Here is a 22,263-nt window from a genome sequence, read left to right as displayed (position 1 = left end):
ATAAAATTTAATTTTAAATTATTTTATTTTTATCAATCAAATAATTATATTTAAGAAATTTAAAGTTAATTTGTAACTTTATATAAAAAAAATATAATTTTATTAGAGTTTATCTTTATTTGTTGTGGAGTTATCAAAAATTTGTATGAATTCTATTTGCAAGAGTTTGTCTTTGTTTGTTAGTATAAATCAAATTAAAAAATTATAGTTAAAATCAAAATCGAACTTAAATAGAATAGTTTGATTATGATTTTTAATTTTTAAAATTAATGGACAATAGTTTGATTTTAGTTTTAATAGTTTTAAGTTTGATTTGATTATAATTTTAATAAAAATTAAAATCAAATCGAACCATTAAAAACCCTAATTTTAATGCTTGCACAAGACTTGCCGCCTGTCTAGCAAGCCGAAGCGGGTCTTGTGTTTTTTATGTTAAATACTAAGTATATTATTGGCAAAGAAAAGTTCGAAATACCCATCCATCCATTAGACTATTTGATCTTTTTGACTAAGGCTAATATTACTTTAATAACAAAAATCTCAAATTCAGTATTAGTCGCTTGAAAAAACAAAAAGAAAGTGTTATTCCAATAAAGTTAAAATCTTGACTATTGCTGCCTTTGTAAGGATGGGATGGGATGGGAGGGGATGTGGTTGGCCTTACGCGTGTAAAGGATTTTTTAATTACATATTTTCTCAGTTCTAGTGGTTGCCCCTTGAATTAGATAGGATTAGGATTAGGTGGTACATTTTGTAGTAGGTCGCACCAAGTATTGTCTTCACTTATTCTCTTATTGAAAATTCAAAATTTGAAGAATCCATCTTCAAAACTTTTTTCTTTTTTTTCTTAATTTTGTATCCTTATGGAGCTTAGATAGAACCTAATCAGTGCCAACCCTCAACGGCTCAACTACCAAAGCCACATAAACTAAATGTGATGTCTTGGGCCTAGAGGCTAGTGGCCATTAGATGCATGACTGCCACAGTGCTACGAGCCGCCTTATATGTCCTGAAACCCTTAAAGCTACACATTGGGTCGAAGAAGCCCACCACCATGACCATCCATCAGCCCATTATCTAAGAAGATTTTAAGGGTGACTGTAATTGGTGTCAACCTCAGAATTATATGTAAATGTCTTAGAATTTTAAGGTTTCAAATTTTATTCTTCGTATTAATATGATTTTTTTAAAAATTTGTTATTTTCTTTTGATTTGTATTTGTTATAATTTAATTTTTTATACTTTGATGATTCCATTGGTTATTTTTAAGATGATTCCATTAGTTGGATTAGTATGTAACTAATTGATGTTTAGAGTTTGTTTCTCTGTTGTGTCCAAAAAAGTGGGTACATGTTCAAGAATAGGTCAAGAAAAGAAGTCCACAATCCATCTAGAGATCTAACAGATAAACCTTACTCAAGAATATCTCTCAAAAAATCTAGACAAGTGACCTCACTCGAGAATCTCTTTAGAAAGACTTGGGCGAGAGACATTAATCAAGTGACTCATCTTAAGCGAGAGACATTAGTCGAGTGACTTTACCAAGTGACTTACGTAAACTCTTTGGAAGCTTTTCTCAATATCACCGAGGGACTCTTCTAGAAAGAACTTCATATGTTACTCGCTTACATAAAAAATTATATTCAAGAGACTCTCGTGGACTATCCAAACCCGGAAACCTCTCTTTAAACCATGCAAGAAATCATTCTGAGATATTATAAAGTTCAAGAGATCTCCAAACATTATTCACGCAAAATTGTGAAAAATATAATCTATTCTACATTTGATGTGTTTGCCTACAAATTGAAAAGAATGTGACATTTTTGTTGAAGAATACGAATCCCTCTACCTATAAATATAAAACTTCTTCTTTAGCAAATGTATGCTCACAAACATGCTGAAAACTATAATTCCACTTAAAGCACAAAAATGATTTAAGTATTGAATAGTTCACGGGTGACCTCATCAACACTCCTAATCGGTATCTTTTTCTACAGTTCTCCCATAAACTTTACTAGACTTTTCTCATATTATAATCGAGACACTCTCATATACAAATAAATTCATTGTTATATCTTAATAACAACACTATTAATCAAGAAAACAAAAAAAAAAACTTTTCAAACACTCGTACAATAACCCCAGACATGTATGAAGATAGTTACTTTTATTAGTTATATTTATCTGATAAATTCAATTCATTTGGAGTAAATATGTTAAATGTACTTAAATTTTTGAACAGGGGCAGGTGTGAATTGGGGGCAAAAAAAAAAAAAATCGAATATGAGTAAAATGACTAAATAGGGTCCCACTTCGTACCCAACCTACATATTTTAACAAATGTATTTTATTTTATATACTCTTTTAACATAATTGCATCAAATAATGAACTTATGGCACTCCCCTGTTTGTTAGACCTAGCATGGATTTTGAACTGACCGGGGAGAGAATTGAATATACTAACATTTCTCCATTTTGTAGTTACATAAAATATTATAAATAATATATTTTTTTATTCATGTACATTTTGTATTTTTATTGTTTTACCTTTTAATACAAATCGTAGACGTTAATTTTACAATATATCAATTATAATATGATATAAGGAATGACTTTTATGTCTAAATCTCAAGTTATCATGTTTGAGTATCAACCATCTGATAAAACATGATCGCTTTATCGCAGCATCTTTGAACATAGGGAGTGGTAATTATTCTTGTGGAGTGGATGGTTTGGCCATCAAGTCCCACCAGAAGCTCACTAGGCCTATATGTCTAACAGCCTCGTAAAACATGACTTTGACCATGCCACTAGTGTTTGTTAGGACTCATTGCACTAATGTGAAAGCTAGTTATTAATGATGTAGTGATTAGTTTTGTGAATGTTAAACTCTAATTATAGATTCATTTAAAGAGTTTTTTTTTCCCCCCCAAAATAGCAAAAGAGTTGCCTTAATCTTTTCATAGAGAATTTTTAAGAAAATTTTGGAATTACAGTTCTCACGCGGTCTCCCGTTACTCATGTCTTTAATTTTGACAGATGAAATAAATTACATGTGAAAATTTTATCTTATTACGCAAAATAAATAATTGAACCCACAATCTACTAGTGGAAATCTCAACTTATCGTGGTTTAACTACTTGACTTATACTTTGAAGATTCAAATGGAAAAATATTATGGCATATATTATTGATTTTGAGAATTGATAATTTTTTTTATTTGATTTAACGTGATATCAAGAGCAAAATATTCTAATTAACTTTTTTTTGACAAATAACTTACACCTTATACATGATAAGTATCATTGTATAATGTGACCATTATCATTCTAAATTACATGAATGGTGAATATAGAGGAATAATTTGACAAAGGAGCACGCTTATTTTATTTTCATTGTTTTATTATATATCTTATAAACAACACCTAATCTCTAAAATAGTATAGTAATGTGAGTTCTAGAATTTAGTAATTTTTAAAATATTTAGCGTGTAATCAAGGAGTTGATAGCAAAAGATAATTGAAAGAGTTGGAAGAAAACAAAAAGTGAAAAGTGTGAAGGATATTTTTCCTGTTTATGTTTTTTAAAAATTCTTCAAAAATTTTAAAAACAAATACAAAAAATCAAACACATTTTATTTTTGAAACCCCCCCCCTTAGTTTTGACTCCTGAGGGTGGAACATAAGTACACTGAAATCCTAAAAAACTCTATAATCTTATTATTATGGTATCCAATATCCAATAATTTTCTAAATTTATAAAATAAACAAAAAAAAATCTTATTTAACTCATTACCCAGAAAAAAATTCTATTCGTAGCCACACTTTTGTTTTTCATGGCCAATAAAAATTTACCTTTTCTTTTTAACTTTTTACAGTCATGTAAAAAACTCTCTGAAATCAATATTTTTCAAAAATACTTTCTTACACAGCCATTTCTACACCGTCATCTCTGAAATATATCCTCAAACCCCAACAACTCAAATCTATAATGAGTGCAAAATTAAGAGATCACACACACATATATATATATATATATACATACACATACACACATATACAACTCATATGTAAACACACACTCACATATATATGCATACACGGACACATGTACTGAAATACATACACATATACAATCCAGATGTAAACACACACATATATATATATATACTGTCAGAGGGGGCCATGAAAGTAGCCCCTGAACCAAGGGGTTTGGAGGCTGCTTTCATGGCCTTCGTCGGCGAGTATGGTCGTTGACAATGGGTATGTATGTATGTATATATATATATATGTGCATGTGCATGCGTCTGCATGCATGTATATAATATATGTATATATGTGTGCATAATGAGAATTTATCATCACAACCTCAACAAAATTTAAAACTTGGAAGCGATGGTGATGGCAGAGACAATGAACATAAATGTGACAATATACATATATATGTATATATATACACGCACGCGCACAAACATACAATGTGTAAAACGCATACGCCCAAAAGAGGTTGATTTTTGGAGATGAAATCACTGATTTCTTAGTTTGGCGCCGAGAAAGGCAACCACAAATATTTCATTTTTCTTATAGAAGTCATATTCATTTTTTTGGGTCATAAGTCATTCATGAAAGGTCCAATTTGTCACAAAATATACAAAGAAAAAGAAAAAAATATTAAAGAAAGTGATTCACGCAAAAAGGGTGGCTGCCTAGTGATGGGTGATTGAGCATTACAGAGTTGAATGGGGGGTAAATTTAATATTCATTTGAGACTAATTTAGGTATATTAAGAAGTGAGTAAAATATGGCTGCAAATAGAATTTTCCTTAACCATATCCAGTCATCGCCTATCCACCAACGCATCGTACCGCATGTCATCTAACACAAGCAACAATCTATATATTCACACGTATGCATCCGGGTAAGCCCAGAAAGCTCTCGCTCGTGACCGTAAGAACGCTTTGCCTTCTCTTCGTCTCAAGCTCAACGCCTCTACAAACCCTAGAATCCGTTCGATCACCTCTCTCGGCCGTTCTCCAGTTACACTGCTTCTACGATCCTCGATCTCCTTCTCCGTTTTCCCTGGAAAACATTACCGGAGACAATCGATCCTGCCTTCGCTTCGTCGCAATCCCATCGCTGCTTCTCAATCCGTGTCTTATCGATATCTCAACTGTGTCGCATACCTGCTTCTGTTCAGCAGTGCAATCTGTCTGCAATCTCTGCCGTTGCTGCTGTTTTGACGAGGAAATCCGTCGTAGACTCATCTTCTCGGAGAAAATTCGTCCTCCCCGTTGTCGTAGTCGGTTGGATCCGAATTGAGTCCTAGATTGAGTGCGGTTTGTATTCAGTTGATATCAATCTGCGTTCTTGCCCTTGTTTTCCCGAGAAAATCCGTGGTAAGCTCATTTTCCTCGTCAAAATCGAACCTTCTCTACGTTCGCAATCTGATATAAAAGCCTGTTGTTCACTGATTCCTAATTTTCTGTTAGATTGAGTTCAGTCTCTTTATCAATCTGAGCTGGTGTCCAAATTTTTGGAAAAATCCGTATTAGGCATATTTTCCCGAGCAAATTAGCCCTAGCTATCGTCGAGTCGAATCTTACTTTTTCTCGTCAACTCAAGTCAACCTCTTCTCCTAGCTTCCTATCTCTTTCTTCTCTTCAATTTTTGAGTGAGTCAAGCTTCGATCTTCTCACTTTTCTCAATCTTCATCTAATTCGCTGTAATTATCAAAGAACGGTTATAAATTTCGACCTACAGATAGGTGTACAAAGTGTTTTTACTACTGGAACAATCTTTTGTTTGCTTGAAGTAACGGTGGCGCTGAGATTAACTTGAGAATGGTGGGAGGTGGAAACCGAAAGGACGAGTCATTGGTGTTGAACAGTACTAACGTGTTTGCGGCTCTGGGAACTCTGAGAAAGAAGAAGAAGTCTGACAAAGAGAAAGGCTCATCGAAGGGCAAAAGCTCTTCCAAGAAAAAACAAGAGGAGGAGGAGCCTCATCCGCAGGTGTTTTGGACTCCAACGCCATTGACGGTGAAATCATGGGCTGATGTTGACGATGAGGATGATGATGATTACTACGCCACTGCAGCTCCGCCTCAAGCCGTTTGGGGTGGTTCAGCTGATATGTCAGCTCCTGCCAAGGAGAGCTCCACACCGGTTGAGGTCAATATTTTCTAACTCATCATAGTCGCAATGATTGTTCATTGATGATAATTATACTCTTTGAGTGATACTGAATCTGTCTCTGTATTTGATTGTGTTAATTTTGCTAAACTCAAGTTTCCAGGAATGCTTGGTTCATTTAATGTGTTAAGATTAGGATAAAATCAAATTTGATTAATATTATGTTTATCTGCGCTCTAGATATTGACCATCCATTCTAGATTTATTTAGAATTTAACTCTTGATTAAGTTGATTAGGCTTATCTTTATCTTGCATAAATTAGTCTATAAAAACTTTGTACAACCATAGAAATGAATTCAATACAATATACATTTTATTGTTTCAGATATTGTATTTCCTCTAACATAGTATCATAGCTCATCATCACCAATGCCATCATCCAACTTTTTTAATGTACAGATTCAGCCCTCCTTCGTAGCCTGCTCAAATTGAAGTAGCAATGCCCTCATCACTAAGGAACTAGTGGTTTTCCCATATTCACCAAATATTATTTTCAGATCTTCTTCTATTGTTGATTGTGAGAGATTCTTTACAAAGACATTAGTGAATGTTGTCTTATCCATAGGCGTGTACCCTCTTGCTTTTGAAGGAAAGGACCCACATGTACTTGTTTGTCATTTAATAGCATACCATTAAGCTTCTGAATAGCTTTATGAGAAGCTTCCGCACTATCATACTGCACAAAACCATAGCCCTTGACTGACCAGATGAGTCTTTTGCCACCTTGGAAGAGAGAATATTCCCAAATAAAAGCAAATGTGTCATATAATACTCTATTGTCAATTGCCTTTTCCAAATTCTTAATAAATATATTTCTAGCCCCAGTTTTATGCAAACTAAGGGCATAATGGATCCTAATGAGCTTTCCTTTAAGAGAAGGGAAGTTCAACAGCTCCAACACCCTTGCAGCATCTTGTGGGTTGCCATAATTAGCATAATCGTAATGAGTGACAGCTAACTAGTCAAGTCCCTACATGTTAAAGCAGACATCACCTGTCCCACCTGGTTGAATACATTGTAGAGTTGTGACTCGGTCACATTCACGTTCAGATTACCAACATAAAGCACTGCCACTGCCATGAATTGGTTCTCCATTTCAGTTACAGCCTGAGGTTGCACCTGAACTTTTGCCATACCAACCAACTCCAAAAAGAAACTTTTATCTTCCTGAAAACAGTCACCTTTTTTCTTCCTCACCCCCCGTTGGGGGGGGGGGGGGGGTTCTCTTCCCCCTCTTTGTTATTTATAGAAGCCAAACCCTCTAAATCATGAAAACCAGGGCAACACAAAATAAAGAGAAAACAAGACCCTAGAAAGTGAAGGGGTAGATTATAGGGCTCGACCTAGGTCAGATTAAATCACTGCCACCATCAGCCTCAATGATGGGGGGATGAGGGATTTTGATGGAAAGTCTAGTGCTTTGGTTTTGTCAACCCTGAGAATGTCAATGATGCTTCTCAAAAAGCCATCCAAAAGCTTAATGGCGTGCTATTAAATGACAAACAAGTATATGTGGGTCCTTTCCTTCGGAAGTAAGAAAGAGACATGGTTGTGGTTAAGACAAAATTCACTAATGCCTTTGTAAAGAATCTCTCAAAATCAACAACAGAAGATCTGAAAAAAATATTTGGTGAATTTGAGAAAATCACTAGTGCCACTGTGATGAGGGATTGGGATGGAAAGTCAGTGCTTTGGTTTTGTCAACTTTGAGAATGTCCTTTTCAAATCTACCATTGCCGACCTTGTTGCTGGTTCAAATTTGCTATCGCTGTTTAAAGATCTGCCATTTCCAACCTAGTCGCTGGTTCAGATGTGAAAATCTGCTATTGCCAACCTTGTTGCTAGTTCAAATTTGTGGTCATCAGCCAAGAAACTTTCGCTAAAATTGATTAGATCAAACCAATGTTTATGTTATCTTGTTTGCCAACCCAAGTTGTTATCTCTTGTACTAAATCGAGTTTGAGGGGGGATGTTATGATTATGATAAAATTAAATTTGAATTATATCAAATTCAATTTATATTAGATTTACCTGCATTCCAGATATTATTTAGAGTTCAATTCTTGATTATGTTGATTAGGCTCATCTTGATTGGGCATTAACAGTGTGATGGTGTCTGGGAAGCTTGTTCTTTTCCATGCTACTGGAACTGCAAATGGTTTAGCAGCAGGAATGTCGATTATGACAACTAAGATTGGTATGAAATATTATGCTCATGGATCCACTAAAATGAGGAATATCCGTTTCCTTTTTATGGTAACGTGTTTGCAGGAATGTCCATCTGATGGTCACAATCAATCTTTTTGTTTTAGATATTCATCTATGGGTTTGATAGTGTTATTTTGTATAGAATATTTTGTTTTGGTTCTTGAAAGATTACTTTCAAAGAATTTTTTGCATCAAGATGCTACTGATTACCACAGCATTTAAGCTATCTTTGACTATAGTTTAATGTTTATCATGTCAGTAATTTATATTTTGCCTTGTTCTAGTGATGTTACAGTATTGGTTATACGACATTCAAGGTAGCTTTTTGTCAGATCCAAGGATCTGACAAGGGTTATTTTAGTGAGATTGAAAGTAAAGAGGGAGAGTTGAGAAGAAAGTTGAGAGAGAATCAGGAAAGACAGAAAGATTGAATCTTCAATTGCCTGAATTCCTTCCTCTTACAACTACCCTTTTATAGGGATCCTCAACTACTCTTCAGTTGCAGTAACTGAAAGCCCAACAGCCTTGTAACAGCCATTGCTTCTAACTGCTTTTCAACAATCAAGACGACCACTAACTGCTTCTAACCAATCTACAACAACAACAACCCTCAATTTTCACAATTACCCCTCCCATAGCCTAGGGTCGTGACAAATCCCCCCTTCTTGAACCACTTCTTGTCCCCAAGAAGTATCAAAGCTGGCTACGGATCAGCGGATCAACTGATACCAGCCTTTACTGCCTTATTTATTCTCCTTTCTTCCTTTCTCCTCTGCTCTTCTTCATGGGCCAGTCAGAGAGTAGCAGTGTTCACAGCCGTTGAATGTTCTTCCTCTGTCTCAGTTCCATCTTTTAACTCAACAGCCTGAATTGAGTGTAGCTGAGCTTCTGGAATCTCTGTTTCTTCTTGGAGAACAACCTTTTTTTCACCTCCTTCCTTTCCTTCTTCTAATCCTTCCATGTGCAGTAGTAGCCTCCAACATTGGTGGTCGGGACTGAATTTGTCTCCACATTTAAAACATAACCCAAACTTTCTTCGTTGTTCCATAACAGAATTTTTAGCTGTATTATAGTTAGGATAATCTTGAGATGAGAGTTCCCTTGGTTTCCTTCCACTTGTTGATTGAACAAAGGCTGGACTCCCATGGAGAACGTGTACTTTTGACAATCGTTCCCAATGTAAGTTCTTGGAGCCTAGGTTTCTCTGCAGCATGCTTGACGGTGGTTGGTTGCATCATCTTCACCGTCGGCTTTAGCTCATCTTTGAAGCCGCTGATAAAACTTGACACAAAGTAGGGTTCATCTAGGGTTGGGTAAAAAAGAGTTAACAATGATTTTAGTTCTTCAAACCTGATTAGATAATCATCCATTGCACCTTTTTGTTTCAATTTGTTGAACTCCTCTACCACGTCTGCCATTGCTCTTTCACTGAAGTGAGCACAAAATTCTTTTGCAAATTCATGCCAACACAATTCTGACCTTTTGCTATTCCAACCCTAAAACCACACATTTGCCATGTCGTTAAGATACGTCGCTACCAGATTGACCTTCTAACTTTCGACCACACGATAGTAGTGAAAGAACCATTCACAATGTTGGATCCACCAATGCGGCATGCCCTCTTTGAATGCCGGTATTTCCAGCCTCAACATCAGGGTATTGGCTTGACCCATATAGCCCCCTCTAGCGGAAGCCCTTGCTGTAAATTTTGGTCGATCCTTTGCTACCAGAGGATCCGGAGTTTGGCTGCCACTCCTTGCTCCTGCCAAGATCGAAGCCTTACCCACGCTCGGATGAAAATCCGTCGGTAAACTTGCGTTGGGCAACCTCAAAAATAGGCTCATAACAATATTCAACTGCTGGCCAAACCCAAAAAACTCCTCCTTGAGATTAGAACATCCTCACGAACACCGGTAATCCAGCCTTCAGGTTATCTACCGACATCATCATGTCTCTGGTCGCCACATTCTCAGCCTTGCCACGACTTACCTCCTCCTATGTTTGATGGTGCCTGTGTTCCATCATCTCAAATCGACCTTCTAGTTGTTCTTGAGTTTGGCGAAGGCCAATCTCCGTCGTATCCAATCGGGCTTCCAATTGCTTCATTCTTGTTCCTTCTGCCATGGCTTCCCTGATTGCTACCTCCAGTTGACAACAGAATTGGAATGAATGCCTTCCCCGATCGCTACTCCTAGTTGACAACAGAATTGGAATGAGTTCGGCCTAATCAACTCTCTTGTCGGACCCAACTGCCACCTTTGAACCTCAATTTGGCGTTGGAAATCTCTCTCTAGTTGCGATCGCCCTGGGTTTGCCTGCACTGCCTCGGACTTGAGTCCACTTCACGCCTGTCTCTTTTGACCTGCTTTGCCTTCAATTCCAACCCAAGATCCTCGGAATTTGCTTGGGTGTTAATTGCAATTGACACCCAAGAAGCACTGGAATTTAATTGCACCAAGAACGGTCGGCCCGATCAATTCCGAAACTGCTCGATTTGTGTTGGATCTAACCCTAAATTCAACTACTTAAGATTCTGCCCAAATTGCCAGAGAATTGACAGGCTCTGATACCACTTTGTCAGATCCTTGGATGTGATAAGGGTTATTTTAGTGAGATTGAAAGTAAAGAGGGAGAGTTGAGAAGAAAGTTGAGAGAGAATCGGGAAAAAGATTGAATCTTCACGTGCCTGAATTCCTTCCTCTTAGGAATTCAGTTAAAAAGGCATTATAACTCTAAAGTAGAACCAATAACAAATTGCGTGAAAAGAAGAAATCAGTTAAAAAGGCATTATAGAGTATCCAATAAAATAACAGGACCAATAGCCAACAGCACAGTGTGCATGAACTATGAATTGCCAATTCTATAGTAGTTAACCCATCAGAAAAGTGTCACAACCCTAGGCTATGGGAGGGGTAATTGTGTAAATTGAGGGTTGATGTTGTTGTAGATTGGTTAGAAGCAGTTAGTGGTTCCTCTTAGGAATTCAGTTAAACCCTAAACCAATAACAAACTGCGTGAAAAGAAGAAATCAGTTAAAAAGGCATTATAGAGTATCCAATAAAATAACAGGACCAATAGTCAACAATACAATGTGCATGAACTATGAATTGCCAATTCTATAGTAGTTAACCCATTAGAAAAGTGTCACGACCCTAGGCTATGGGAGGGGTAATTGTGTAAATTGAGGGTTGTTGTTGTTGTAGATTGGTTAGAAGCAGTTAGTGGTCGTCTCGGTTGTTGTAAAGCAGTTAGAAGCAACGGCTGTTATAAGGCTGTTGGGCTTTCAGTTACTGCAACTGAAGAGTAGTTGAGGATCCCTATAAAAGTTTGAATCTTCATTTGCCTGAATTCCTTCCTCTTTCAACTACCCTTTTATAGGGATCCTCAACTACTCTTCAGTTGCAGTAACTGAAAGCCCAACAGCCTTGTAACAGCCATTGCTTCTAACTGCCTTAGAACAACCGAGACAACCACTAACTGCTTCTAACCAATGTACAACAATAGCAACCCTCAATTTATACAATTACCCTTCCCATAGCCTAGGTCGTGATACTTTTCTGATGTATTAACTACTATAGAATTGGCAATTCATAGTTCATGCACGTTGTGTTGTTGGCTATTGGTCATGTTATTTTATTGGATACTCTATAATGCCTTTTTAACTGATTTCTTCTTTTCACGCAGTTTGTTATTGGTTCTCCTTTAGGTCAACTTGTCATAGACACCTTGATGATATCAGTTTGCTTTCATAACATATTACAGTGCAGTAATACTGAAAAATGGGATGCTCTATGGGTTCTCATGTTACCATAAAAATGTTCATCATAACCATGTAATTTCAATAAATAGATTGATTATGACTATTGATAAGTAGATACTGAAAATGTTCGTGGCCTTCCCTTGCATGGCCTGAATTAGCAATGTGGTGCGACGGGAAAGCATTAATTATTTATTTTGCAAATACCAAGGTTTTGGAAGTATTTTGAGGGTGTACATTAGTGCAACATTTAGAAGTATAGTTTCTATATTCTTTTGAGTAACAGTTCTGCGCTTTTGGTGCTTCTTGAGGAGAATTTGACCTTAGTAGCAAGTCAAAAAGGTAATCATCAGCTTAGGTGCAAGGATTTGCAACTATTTTGGTACTCAGTTCAAATTGGTGATTGCCTTTGTTGTGACTTTCAACTTAAAGTCAAATAGTGGCAAATAGCACAGAACTGTTACTCAAAAAATATAGAAACTATACTTTTAATATTGCACTTAGATACACCCTCAAAATACTTCCGGTTCTGTGCTAAAAATTGAAATACTTACAAGTGAAGGCCAAGAACAGAAGTTTTACCTTTGCATTATCAATTTATTAAAATTGATAAAAATTTATTGATGCTACTTAAAGAATATAAAGTCTGAAATTTATTATGTCTGTTTCAATGTTGTTGTATGACTGTTAGATGTTAATTAGTGTTATTAAATTGTCCTGATATTTTAGGCATAAGTTAGAAGAAGTTGAACTACTTTAATGTCTGGCAATGGGAATACTTGTTTTCTGTATTGTTTTTAGAGTGCCAGATGTTAATTGGCGTTCTCAAATTGCAGTAATGTCTAGCCTATAATTTTTTTTAAATATATTTCAATCTGAATTACTGTTGATCCTTTTTTTCGTGTTTTTTATTTTTATATAGCATGACAAATAGAACAGTGTAGAAACATTATGTTTCTTCTGTGTACCCTGTCTCCCAAGTAGTATCTCCATATTCATTAAATTTCCATGTCCTGTTTCCATATCTGTGTCTCTGTTCGTATTCATATCCATATCAGCTCCAATACTTAATCATCCCAGCTGATAGCATTCAATTATAGAACATCATCATAACTTATTCACAGCATTACAAAATGTTAAGTTCAACCTTTCTGTATGTCAAAATTCGAAACCAGCTCCAGAAATTTGAGTTACCCAATTGATGTTTTTTAAATGTCATTTTATCTTGGAGAACTTGTATCCTCTTGTAGAGGAGGATGATGGAATTGATATCAAGATATACTGTGTCCTAGGTCATAGGTGTTGGATGAAAAGGAATGTGTTTGACTTGTTTCTGAGAAAATTGTTCTGCAAAGAACATCGTGCAGTTGTTGCCATTGTTGCTAATGATTTAGCTGATTATTTATGAAATATAAGCACACTAAGGCACCAGTTCTTGTCATTTGTTGAAGATTGCAATCTGAATTAAAAGGAGGGACAAGTTTGATATATACCAAAAGAAGATGTTCTTTTGATTAATGATCAAATCAGAAAATGAATGTAAAAAATAGATTTTTAATTTGGACAGCTGGCCAGCCTTGGTTGCACAGCAATCAAGGGCAAATCTTGGTTGCAAAAGCAACTGAGGTGGGACCTTTGTTGCCTTTGCAACCGAGGTGGTCAACCTCAGTTGGCAACCAAGGTGGGTGGGTCCCTTGGTTGCCAAGTCAACCGAGGTTGACCCTTGGCCTTCAGTATAGAATCAATAAAAAAATTAAATCAGTTAAATGCTGGAATGTTCTCAGTGTTGGGTGGGGACATTGTATTAATGAAAATAAAGTTGTCAAGATAATGGAGCTGCTCTCAGCGTGCATAAATTATTAAAAGCCACACAGGTGGCTGGTGTGATTAGAATCCTTAGAAGGTGGTATTATTTATATATTTATATTTATATACAACTACATATAGTGTAAAATGAAAAAAAGGTAATAGTCGAGGGAAATTTATTATTATTGTTATTGTGTTTATTAAATTAAATTAACTATTTATTTGAAAAAGTCCCCAATTTCAAGCGATAAGTAATGGCTAACCAAGAACAAAGTGTTACACCAGATCTTAAATAATCATAGCTAGTTAAGCGTGTAATTCACTGAAAACTATGGCAAAGACAAGGGTCATAACATACGGAGGGGATACTGAAGCGTTTAAAATTACAATGGAACTGCATCAAGGTTCTGCACTAAATCCATATTTATTTGCTTTAGTAATGGATAACTCACTAAACACTTTCAAACAAAGGTGCCATGGTATATGCTATTTGCAGATGACATAGTGTTGGTGGATGAAACAAAAGAGGGAGTGAATACTAAGCTTAAGTTGTGGAGAATAATTTAGAATATAAGGGATTTAAATTAAGTAGAAAGAAAACAAAATATATGGAATGCAAATTTAATAAGAATGCAAGAGTGGATGATGTTATAATAAAATTGGAAGACTAAATCATACAAAGAAAAGACCATTTTTGATATTTGGGATCAGTAATTCAAAAAGATGGAGAAATTCATGAGGATGTCACGCATAGAATTAAGGCAGGTTGGCTAAAATGGAGAAATGTATCGGGGGGTATTATGTGATGATAAAATCCCATTAAAACAGAAGAAAATTCTATAGGACAGTTATAGGACCAATTTTGTTGTATGGCTCAGAATGTTGGGCAGTCAAATACCAACATGAGTAAAAGACGAGCGTAGCGGAGATAAGGATACTAAGATGGATGTGCGGCCATACAAGAAAAGATAAAATTAGAAATGAGGTTATTCGTAATAAGGTAGGAGTAGTGTCAATCGAGAAAATGAGAGAAACTAGACTAAGATGGTTTGGTCATGTGAGGAGAAGACTAAGAGATGCTCCTATGTGGAAAGTTGATGAAATGGAACGATTAGTCAAAAAAAGAGGTAGAGGCAGACCCAAGAAGACTTTAGGAGAGATATTAAACTTTGATATGAAGTGTATGAGTCTAAATGAAGATGTGACAAAAGACAGAAATACATGGAAGTCTAGTATTCATGTAGCCGACCCCACATAGTGGGATAAATGCTGGATATGTTGTTGTTTTCTAAATTTAATTTAATATAAAACTAATTAACATGTAATTTAGGATCCAATCACTAATGAATAAGAGTAATTCTAACTACTGGTCTAAGGGCAATGATTAAAGAGTATTAAATGCACGTCGTTTTAGAAAATATGTTTTAGGACTAAACAATTTTTATTGATTGGTTTTATTGTAATGACTGTATTTGTTTTAGGGTATTGCTAAATATAAGAAGCATTAAATAATTTACAAACAATATGTATTTATTATTCCTTGTTTTTAGGCTTAAACATTTCTTATTGGTTGGTGTTAAAATAAATGCATTTATTACAGTGGGCCTAACCTACAAAATATGTTTATGTTTAAAAATGAAGTATAATAAATACACATTGTGTGATAAATAATATGTATGTAATGCTCATTAATGTTAGCATGATGACAATATAATCTAGCTCACCAAATATGTAAGAACTGATGAAAATTTAGTCAAAGTGCCTCAACAAGCACTTTAAATGTGCCAATTGACTTCGAAGCAATCTATTATTTAGCACACTAAGTAAATTTTAAGCAGAGTGCACCTTGTTCCCCTAGAACATTATATGTATAAATTAACTTGCTAGTGTCCAAATGACTGGGAATGCTCTGTTTTGTGTCTGTATTTTGTGAATTCCTGAATTTCAATGTACCCAGAAAAAATGGTATATTGAATTTCTACAATCTCATCCTAGATGCCATCTTGGGAGTAAAAAAATGTTTCCCTACATGTACACTATGGCCTATGTAGGTGAGAATTAAAAGCATATAGTTTTGCTAGATGTGTATAAATTCAAATAGCCGTATTTTTTTATGCTTGCTTATTTGCTTAAATATCATGCATGAGATTATTAGACTGTTTCTTTTGTGGTTGAGATTTTGTGCAATCTGATTTTTGGCTAGTGACAATTTGGTTCTTTTGGTGGCTTTGCTGGAGAAGTCCTCCATGGGCTTTGACAAAGTTGAGGGATCTGAATCAGTTGGCACTTGTCCTTTTGGTTCTTATTAGTTAGCTGATTTGGTCAGAAAGGAATTTTGAACCTCTGACCTGCTGCAGACAAGGGACATATTGCACAATTATCTTCTTGAAACTATTTGCTGACATCTTTTTGGTTCTCTGTTAATCGCTTAAAGGAATGCATTTTAGAATGTTCTTGAAGTGCATGACATGGTATATTTCTTTTGGTTCCTCCTTTTTCAAGTTGGCGACTGGTCCCATTTCGTTTTCTCTGACTAATTATTCCTTTTCTTTTTATTTGGAAGGTTATCTCACCCATTCCTTTTTTGTATCTTATTTTTCTTATAGTGGCTTCATATTAAGAAACAGAATATATATATATATATACATATGCATATATATTTGACTGAAGACCTAGTTGTTGTTGAAACTTCCTTTCCTTTCTTTCTTATCCAATAAATTTATTTTTCATTGTGTTATGTAGCTTCTTCATTCATCTCTTGGGTTACTCGCCCCCCTCCCCTGCGGCTTTCTAATTTATCCAGCTGAGTTCTATTGTAGCAGAACTGAGATAAACATGACCCTAGATGATTTCTTTGGTTATGTGATCTATATAAAAAAATTTAAGATTTTGTCTGCCTTGTGCTGGACCAGTATTTTAAATTCTTTAAATTTTAAGACAACAGAATAGATTGATTAACTTTTGGTTAATTATGAATTCCAGGAAAGTGAAAGTGATGATGAAGGACTAGATGAAGTTGATGATGATAACGAGGAAGAACATGATAATGAACCTGAAGTGCCAGTAGAAAAAGAGCCAATTGTGAAGAAACTTGCTGAAGTTTCTTTGGTGCATAAAGATCCAGAAAGGCAGCTTTCCAAGAAGGAACTGAAGAAGAAAGAGCTTGCAGAACTTGATGCTGTCCTTGCTGAACTGGGATATGCAAAGTCTGAGGGCAGTGTCCAAGATGACTCACGTGGTAATATACGAATCTATAATTGCAGACAAGCCTTGCATGTTTACTTTCACACTTCTTCATAAAATTAGGTCAAATTCATAATTATGTCATCAGATAACTATAGTAGATTTCCTTGTTCCATGCCAATATGGTAGTATCATGACTTAGTTCTGATAGAGAAATGATCTCTTTATGATCTTTAACACATTTTTGTGGAAGCAAATTAAAAGATCTCCATCCTGTTTAACATAAGCTGGACTGCATGCTTTTTCTGTTTTGACTTTTCTACCAATTATATTTGGTCTATTCGTCTGTGGGTGATATCACTTCTGGGTTGAGATTTGATTAAAATCTAAAAGACCTATCTTCTATTCATTTCTTATTAGAATGTTTTTGCTGCTGCTTATAATTCTTCTTGTTGCATGGGAAATCTTGCCCCCCTTACTGGCGCCTACAGGTGATGCCCAAGAGAAGAAGCTAGATAATCCTAGTGGAGAGTTGGAGAAGAAGGAAAATGCTCCTCCTGGGGAGGGAAAAAGTTCAAAAAAGAAGAAAAAGAAGGATAAAGCTTCAAAGGAGGCTAAAGAACAGCAACAGGACAAGGCTGATGGCAGTGAAGGCGCAAATGGGGGAACTGATGAAGCTGCTGCGGGGACTGAGAAGAGTGAAGATGCAGCACCTGTTGTTGATGTGAAAGAGAAGATTAAGAAAGTTACATCCATGAAGAAGAAGAAATCAAGCAAGGAGATGGATGCTGCTGCAAAAGCTGCGTCTCTTGAGGCTGCTGCAAGGAGTGCAAAGCTTGCTGCTGCAAAGAAAAAGGAGAAGAATCACTACAACCAGCACCCCGTGCGATAAAGGATATGTTTCTTAGTTCTCAATGTTTCAAGGGCATATGTACCCTTTGCCTTTGGGTCAACAATTTGTTTAATGCAAAATAAAACATCATCAGTGTCTTGGGTTCAAATGAGATATGGACTTTAACAGGGAGTATCTTTTTGTTCTACCTGGTTGGATGGTTGGAGAAACAATGAAAGTTCTGGATACATCTAAAAAGATATGTTTTTTTATTTTATTTTAATGTTTCTTCATTACTTTTTTCTGCTGGACAGTTTTGCGAAGCTGATGTATGTAGAGGACCTTCCGTTCCGTTGTTGTCGTCTTAGTATTTTGGTACTTCCATTGCTAATTTTCATGTTGCTTGCTTGCTTGCCTCTGCTGCTGTGCTGTTGGGTGTGTTAATTTTGCTAAGCTCTTAATGTATGTAGAGGACTGAGGACCTTCTGTTCCGTTGATGTTGTCTTAGTATTTTGGTACTTCCATTGCTAATTTTCATGTTGCTTGCTTGCTTGCCTCTGCTGCTGCGCTGTTGGGTGTGTTAATTTTCTGAGCTCTTATGCCATTTTTACCTTGCACCCGTTAAATGCTCAACTATTTTGGCTTTACCAGTTGCGTACCAACCAGACTCCATATTTTTTCCCAATCGTTGCTGCAGTTATGGTTATGGAGTAAGCCAATTGAAAGGACTAGCTTCAACCACTTTATATATTATCTTCATGCAAATAGAATTTACGCACGTCTTCTACACCTATTCCAAAGTATGGTTGACTGACCTTCAAACAACCCCCGCTTCATGCATTAACCGTTTAGTTTCTCCTCCTAAACTAAAATAATACCGTCAACAACTGCTCGGTACCAGAAAAACTTTCTGAACCTCCCTTTCATTCTTTTACCTCTCTGTATCTTTACATGCCAACCGTTCAATAAAATTCCCCTTCAATATTCTACAAGTGCTTCTCCCTGACATGACTTCCATCAGCAATCTACATCGCCATGGCTCCTTTTGTTCAAGAGCTCCATTTCCCTCATCTTGACATACCTATAACCGTTGACGGCATCTTCCCTGTGATGCCAGCAGCCCCTATTCCAGTTTCCCCTGGTGATAGCCTCTACCTCTCAAACCTCGATGACATGATTGGGACACGTGTTTTCACCCCAACAGTGTACTTCTACCGATCAAATGGCTCTACTTCTGACCAAAAACCTGTTATGAAAACACTGCAAGATGCTCTTGCCAGTGTGTTAGTTCCATATTACCCTTTCTCGGGCAGGCTTCGAGAGACACAGAAAGGAAAGCTGGAGGTGTTTTTCGGGCCAGAACAGGGGGTTCTCATGGTTGAAGCTCACTCAGATATGGCTTTAGCCAACCTGGGCAATCTCACAGTCCCAAATCCTGCTTGGGCACCATTGGTGTACAGGTTTCCTGATGAAGGCCCTTACAAAGTCATTGACATGCCACTGCTAATCGCGCAAGTGACTCGCTTTAGCTGTGGTGGCTTCAGCCTTGGGCTGAGAACTTGCCATTGCCTCTGTGATGGGATTGGTGCTATGCAATTCCTTGCTGCATGGTCTTCTACTGCAAAGGCTGGCATTTTGGTGACGAGCCCTAATCCCGCTTGGGGAAGAGAAATTTTCCGGCCACGCAATCCCCCTACGGTGAAATACCCACATCTTGAGTTTATGAGAATTGAAGAGGGCTCATGCCTGGAAATGACCCTGTGGCAAAACAAGCTGGTTCAGAAGTGTTATCGAATTAGCCGGGACTTTCAAGCCCAGATGAAGAATCTGGCTCAAACACAAGGTAACTCCAACTTCACTACCTTTGATGCTATGGCTGCTCATGTTTGGAGATCTTGGGTTAAGGCACTTAATGTCAAACCACTTGACAGCAACCTCCGGCTTACGTTTTCAGTCAACACTCGCCCGAAACTCAAAAAGGTGACCCTGGAAGACGGGTTTTATGGCAATGCATTATGCGTAGCCTGTGCCACGAGCAGGGTATCTGAACTTGTCAATGGTCATCTTTCAAAAATAGCTACACTGGTTCATGGTGCCAGGCTAGGCATCTCAGAGGAGTACCTGAGATCCACCATAGATTATCTTGAGCTGGAAAGGCCAAGGAGGCTGGAATTTGGTGGAAAACTGACAATAACACAATGGACTAGATTTTCAATCTATGAGTCTGCAGATTTTGGGTGGGGAAGGCCTGTTTATGCCGGTCCAATTGACTTGATACCAACTCCACAAGTTTGCATGTTTCTGCCTGAAGGGGAGGCTGCAAATTCCACTGGGACAATGTTGCTCTGCATCTGCTTGCCGGAGGTGGCTGCCGACGAATTCAGAGAGTTCTTGAGCCTCATGGATTCATCCGATCTAACTGAGATTGTTAATGAAGCATCATAAGAGGTTCCCAAGTTGGAGACTTCATCAAGAAGACAATGCAGGGCATAGAGTTTTTAACTCTTTTCCTTCGGCACCAATGTGTTCCCAAAGTTGACAATGGAATTTGCACCTTCTCTCTGATTTTCTTACTTCTCAAAAGACTACTAATTTCTGGTGGTAATTGTTACATAATTATATATCCAATACTTTAGTGAGTTTTTCCTTCTCAATGGAAGAAGACGAAAGAAGTGCACTGTTATTCTGTGCGAAAGTATCCACATTTTTAAAGAAGTAAGAACCCTTCCAGAGTGAGTGAGCCTTTAAACTCATGGTCCAAGAAGCCCATTTTACAAAAGGAAAATTCAATTCACAACCCACGGAATTATTTAGTGCAGCCGTCGCCCCCGTCAAATTCTTTAATAATTTTAAAATTCTTATTTTATCCCAATAACCCACTTTCTCCTCCGACCACTGCCTCGTCTTTCTCTTTCTCTTCCACACCATATATATATACACACACACTAACACTAATATATATATATATATATATACACATGTGACGACTATGGTCAGCCATGGCGGCCAACCCATTGCCATTAGGGGATACACGCACTCTTTCTTTCTATGTGCGATGGTCACGAGGTGAGTCGGTGATGGCGACCGACCCACTGCCATCCGGGGATACACACACACACACACACTCTTTGTGTGTGACGATCACGAGGTGGGTCGGTGATGGCGATCGACCCATCGCGAACCTTGAGGTTATGGAGTACCTCGGACCCTAAGGTTCGAGGGATCCCTGAACCCCAGGTTCTCTCGATCATGGTGGGTCGGCCGCCATGGCTGACCCATCTTGGCAATGGCGGTGGGTCGGCCGTCATTGTTGACCCACCTCACGGTCGTCGCACAGAGAGAGAGAGTGTTTCCCAATGGCGGTGGGTTGGCCGCCATAACCTACCCAGTAATGACGATGAGTCGGCAGCCATGGCTGTTGTCCATGTGTATATATTTATATATGTATGTGTTTGTGTGTGTGCATATTTATATATGTACGTGTTTGTGTTTGTGTATGTATATGGTGAGGGAGAGAAAGAGAGAGGCGAGGCGGCGGCCGACTATTGGGGTAGTTGGAAGGTAAAATAAGAATTTTAAAATTCTTAAAGAATTTAGCAAGGTTGTGGGCCACACTAAGTATTTTATGGGTTGCGAATAGAAATTTTTCCTTACAAAATAAGGCCCAATTACCGAGACTAAATTCAGTTTGAATGACAAAAACAAAGGCAGAAGATGGCTGATGAGATTCAGCACTGAGTCACTGACTTGCTAAAATTAGACCTCTTGGGCTTCTATTTCTGGATTGTTTTTTTTTTTATAAATATTTCTGGATCTTTCTGCTATATCATATTTCTGGATTCTTGGTATTTAGTGAAATGTATCTGCAACATTTTTCTATTGCATCTTTTTTTTTTTAAAAAAAAAATCTTCATAATAGGGTAAGAAGTTAATGGCATACATATTAGGAATTGAAATTAAGAGATTAGGAAATATTGTGTTTTGACTTCAAATGCACTTAACTAGTCTCATGCTTGTAAATTAAACCTACAATTTTAGATTTATACTTGTAAATTACTTTCCACTTAAACTTGTAAATTATATAATTTGTAAGTTCCCAAATATTAATAGATTTATAAATTAAACCTACAATTTTAGATTCATAAAATAATATTTTTGAGCCTTATTACACTGAGCACGCTTTATTAATATTTGGGTCTCATTCTTAAATCAATTTTATTATTTTGTCTTAAAACTCATAAAAGTTGAAACCATATCTTATAATATAATAATATATAACAAAGTAT

At 36.8% G+C, this 22,263-nt stretch overlaps 2 protein-coding genes across 2 annotated transcripts; both read left to right on the top strand.

The window, feature by feature from the left end:
* Positions 1–4,916: 4,916 nt before the first annotated feature.
* Positions 4,917–18,290, top strand: LOC127794489 (uncharacterized). Its single transcript, XM_052325626.1, has 3 exons — positions 4,917–6,169; positions 16,945–17,200; positions 17,637–18,290. The coding sequence occupies exons 1-3, from the start codon at positions 5,840–5,842 to the stop codon at positions 18,035–18,037; spliced, it is 987 nt and encodes a 328-aa protein (XP_052181586.1). The 5' UTR covers positions 4,917–5,839; the 3' UTR covers positions 18,038–18,290.
* Positions 18,291–18,791: 501 nt separating this feature from the next.
* Positions 18,792–20,580, top strand: LOC127795677 (fatty alcohol:caffeoyl-CoA acyltransferase). The gene has a single exon (XM_052327498.1). The coding sequence runs from the start codon at positions 19,013–19,015 to the stop codon at positions 20,420–20,422; it is 1,410 nt and encodes a 469-aa protein (XP_052183458.1). The 5' UTR covers positions 18,792–19,012; the 3' UTR covers positions 20,423–20,580.
* The last annotated feature ends 1,683 nt before the right edge of the window (positions 20,581–22,263 follow it).

The sequence above is a fragment of the Diospyros lotus genome, chromosome 2 (genome assembly GCF_014633365.1).
Source record: "Diospyros lotus cultivar Yz01 chromosome 2, ASM1463336v1, whole genome shotgun sequence".
Classification (NCBI taxonomy): Eukaryota; Viridiplantae; Streptophyta; class Magnoliopsida; order Ericales; family Ebenaceae; genus Diospyros; species Diospyros lotus.
Note: the sequence above shows the minus strand (reverse complement) of the source record. Positions and strands in the feature narration are given on the sequence as shown.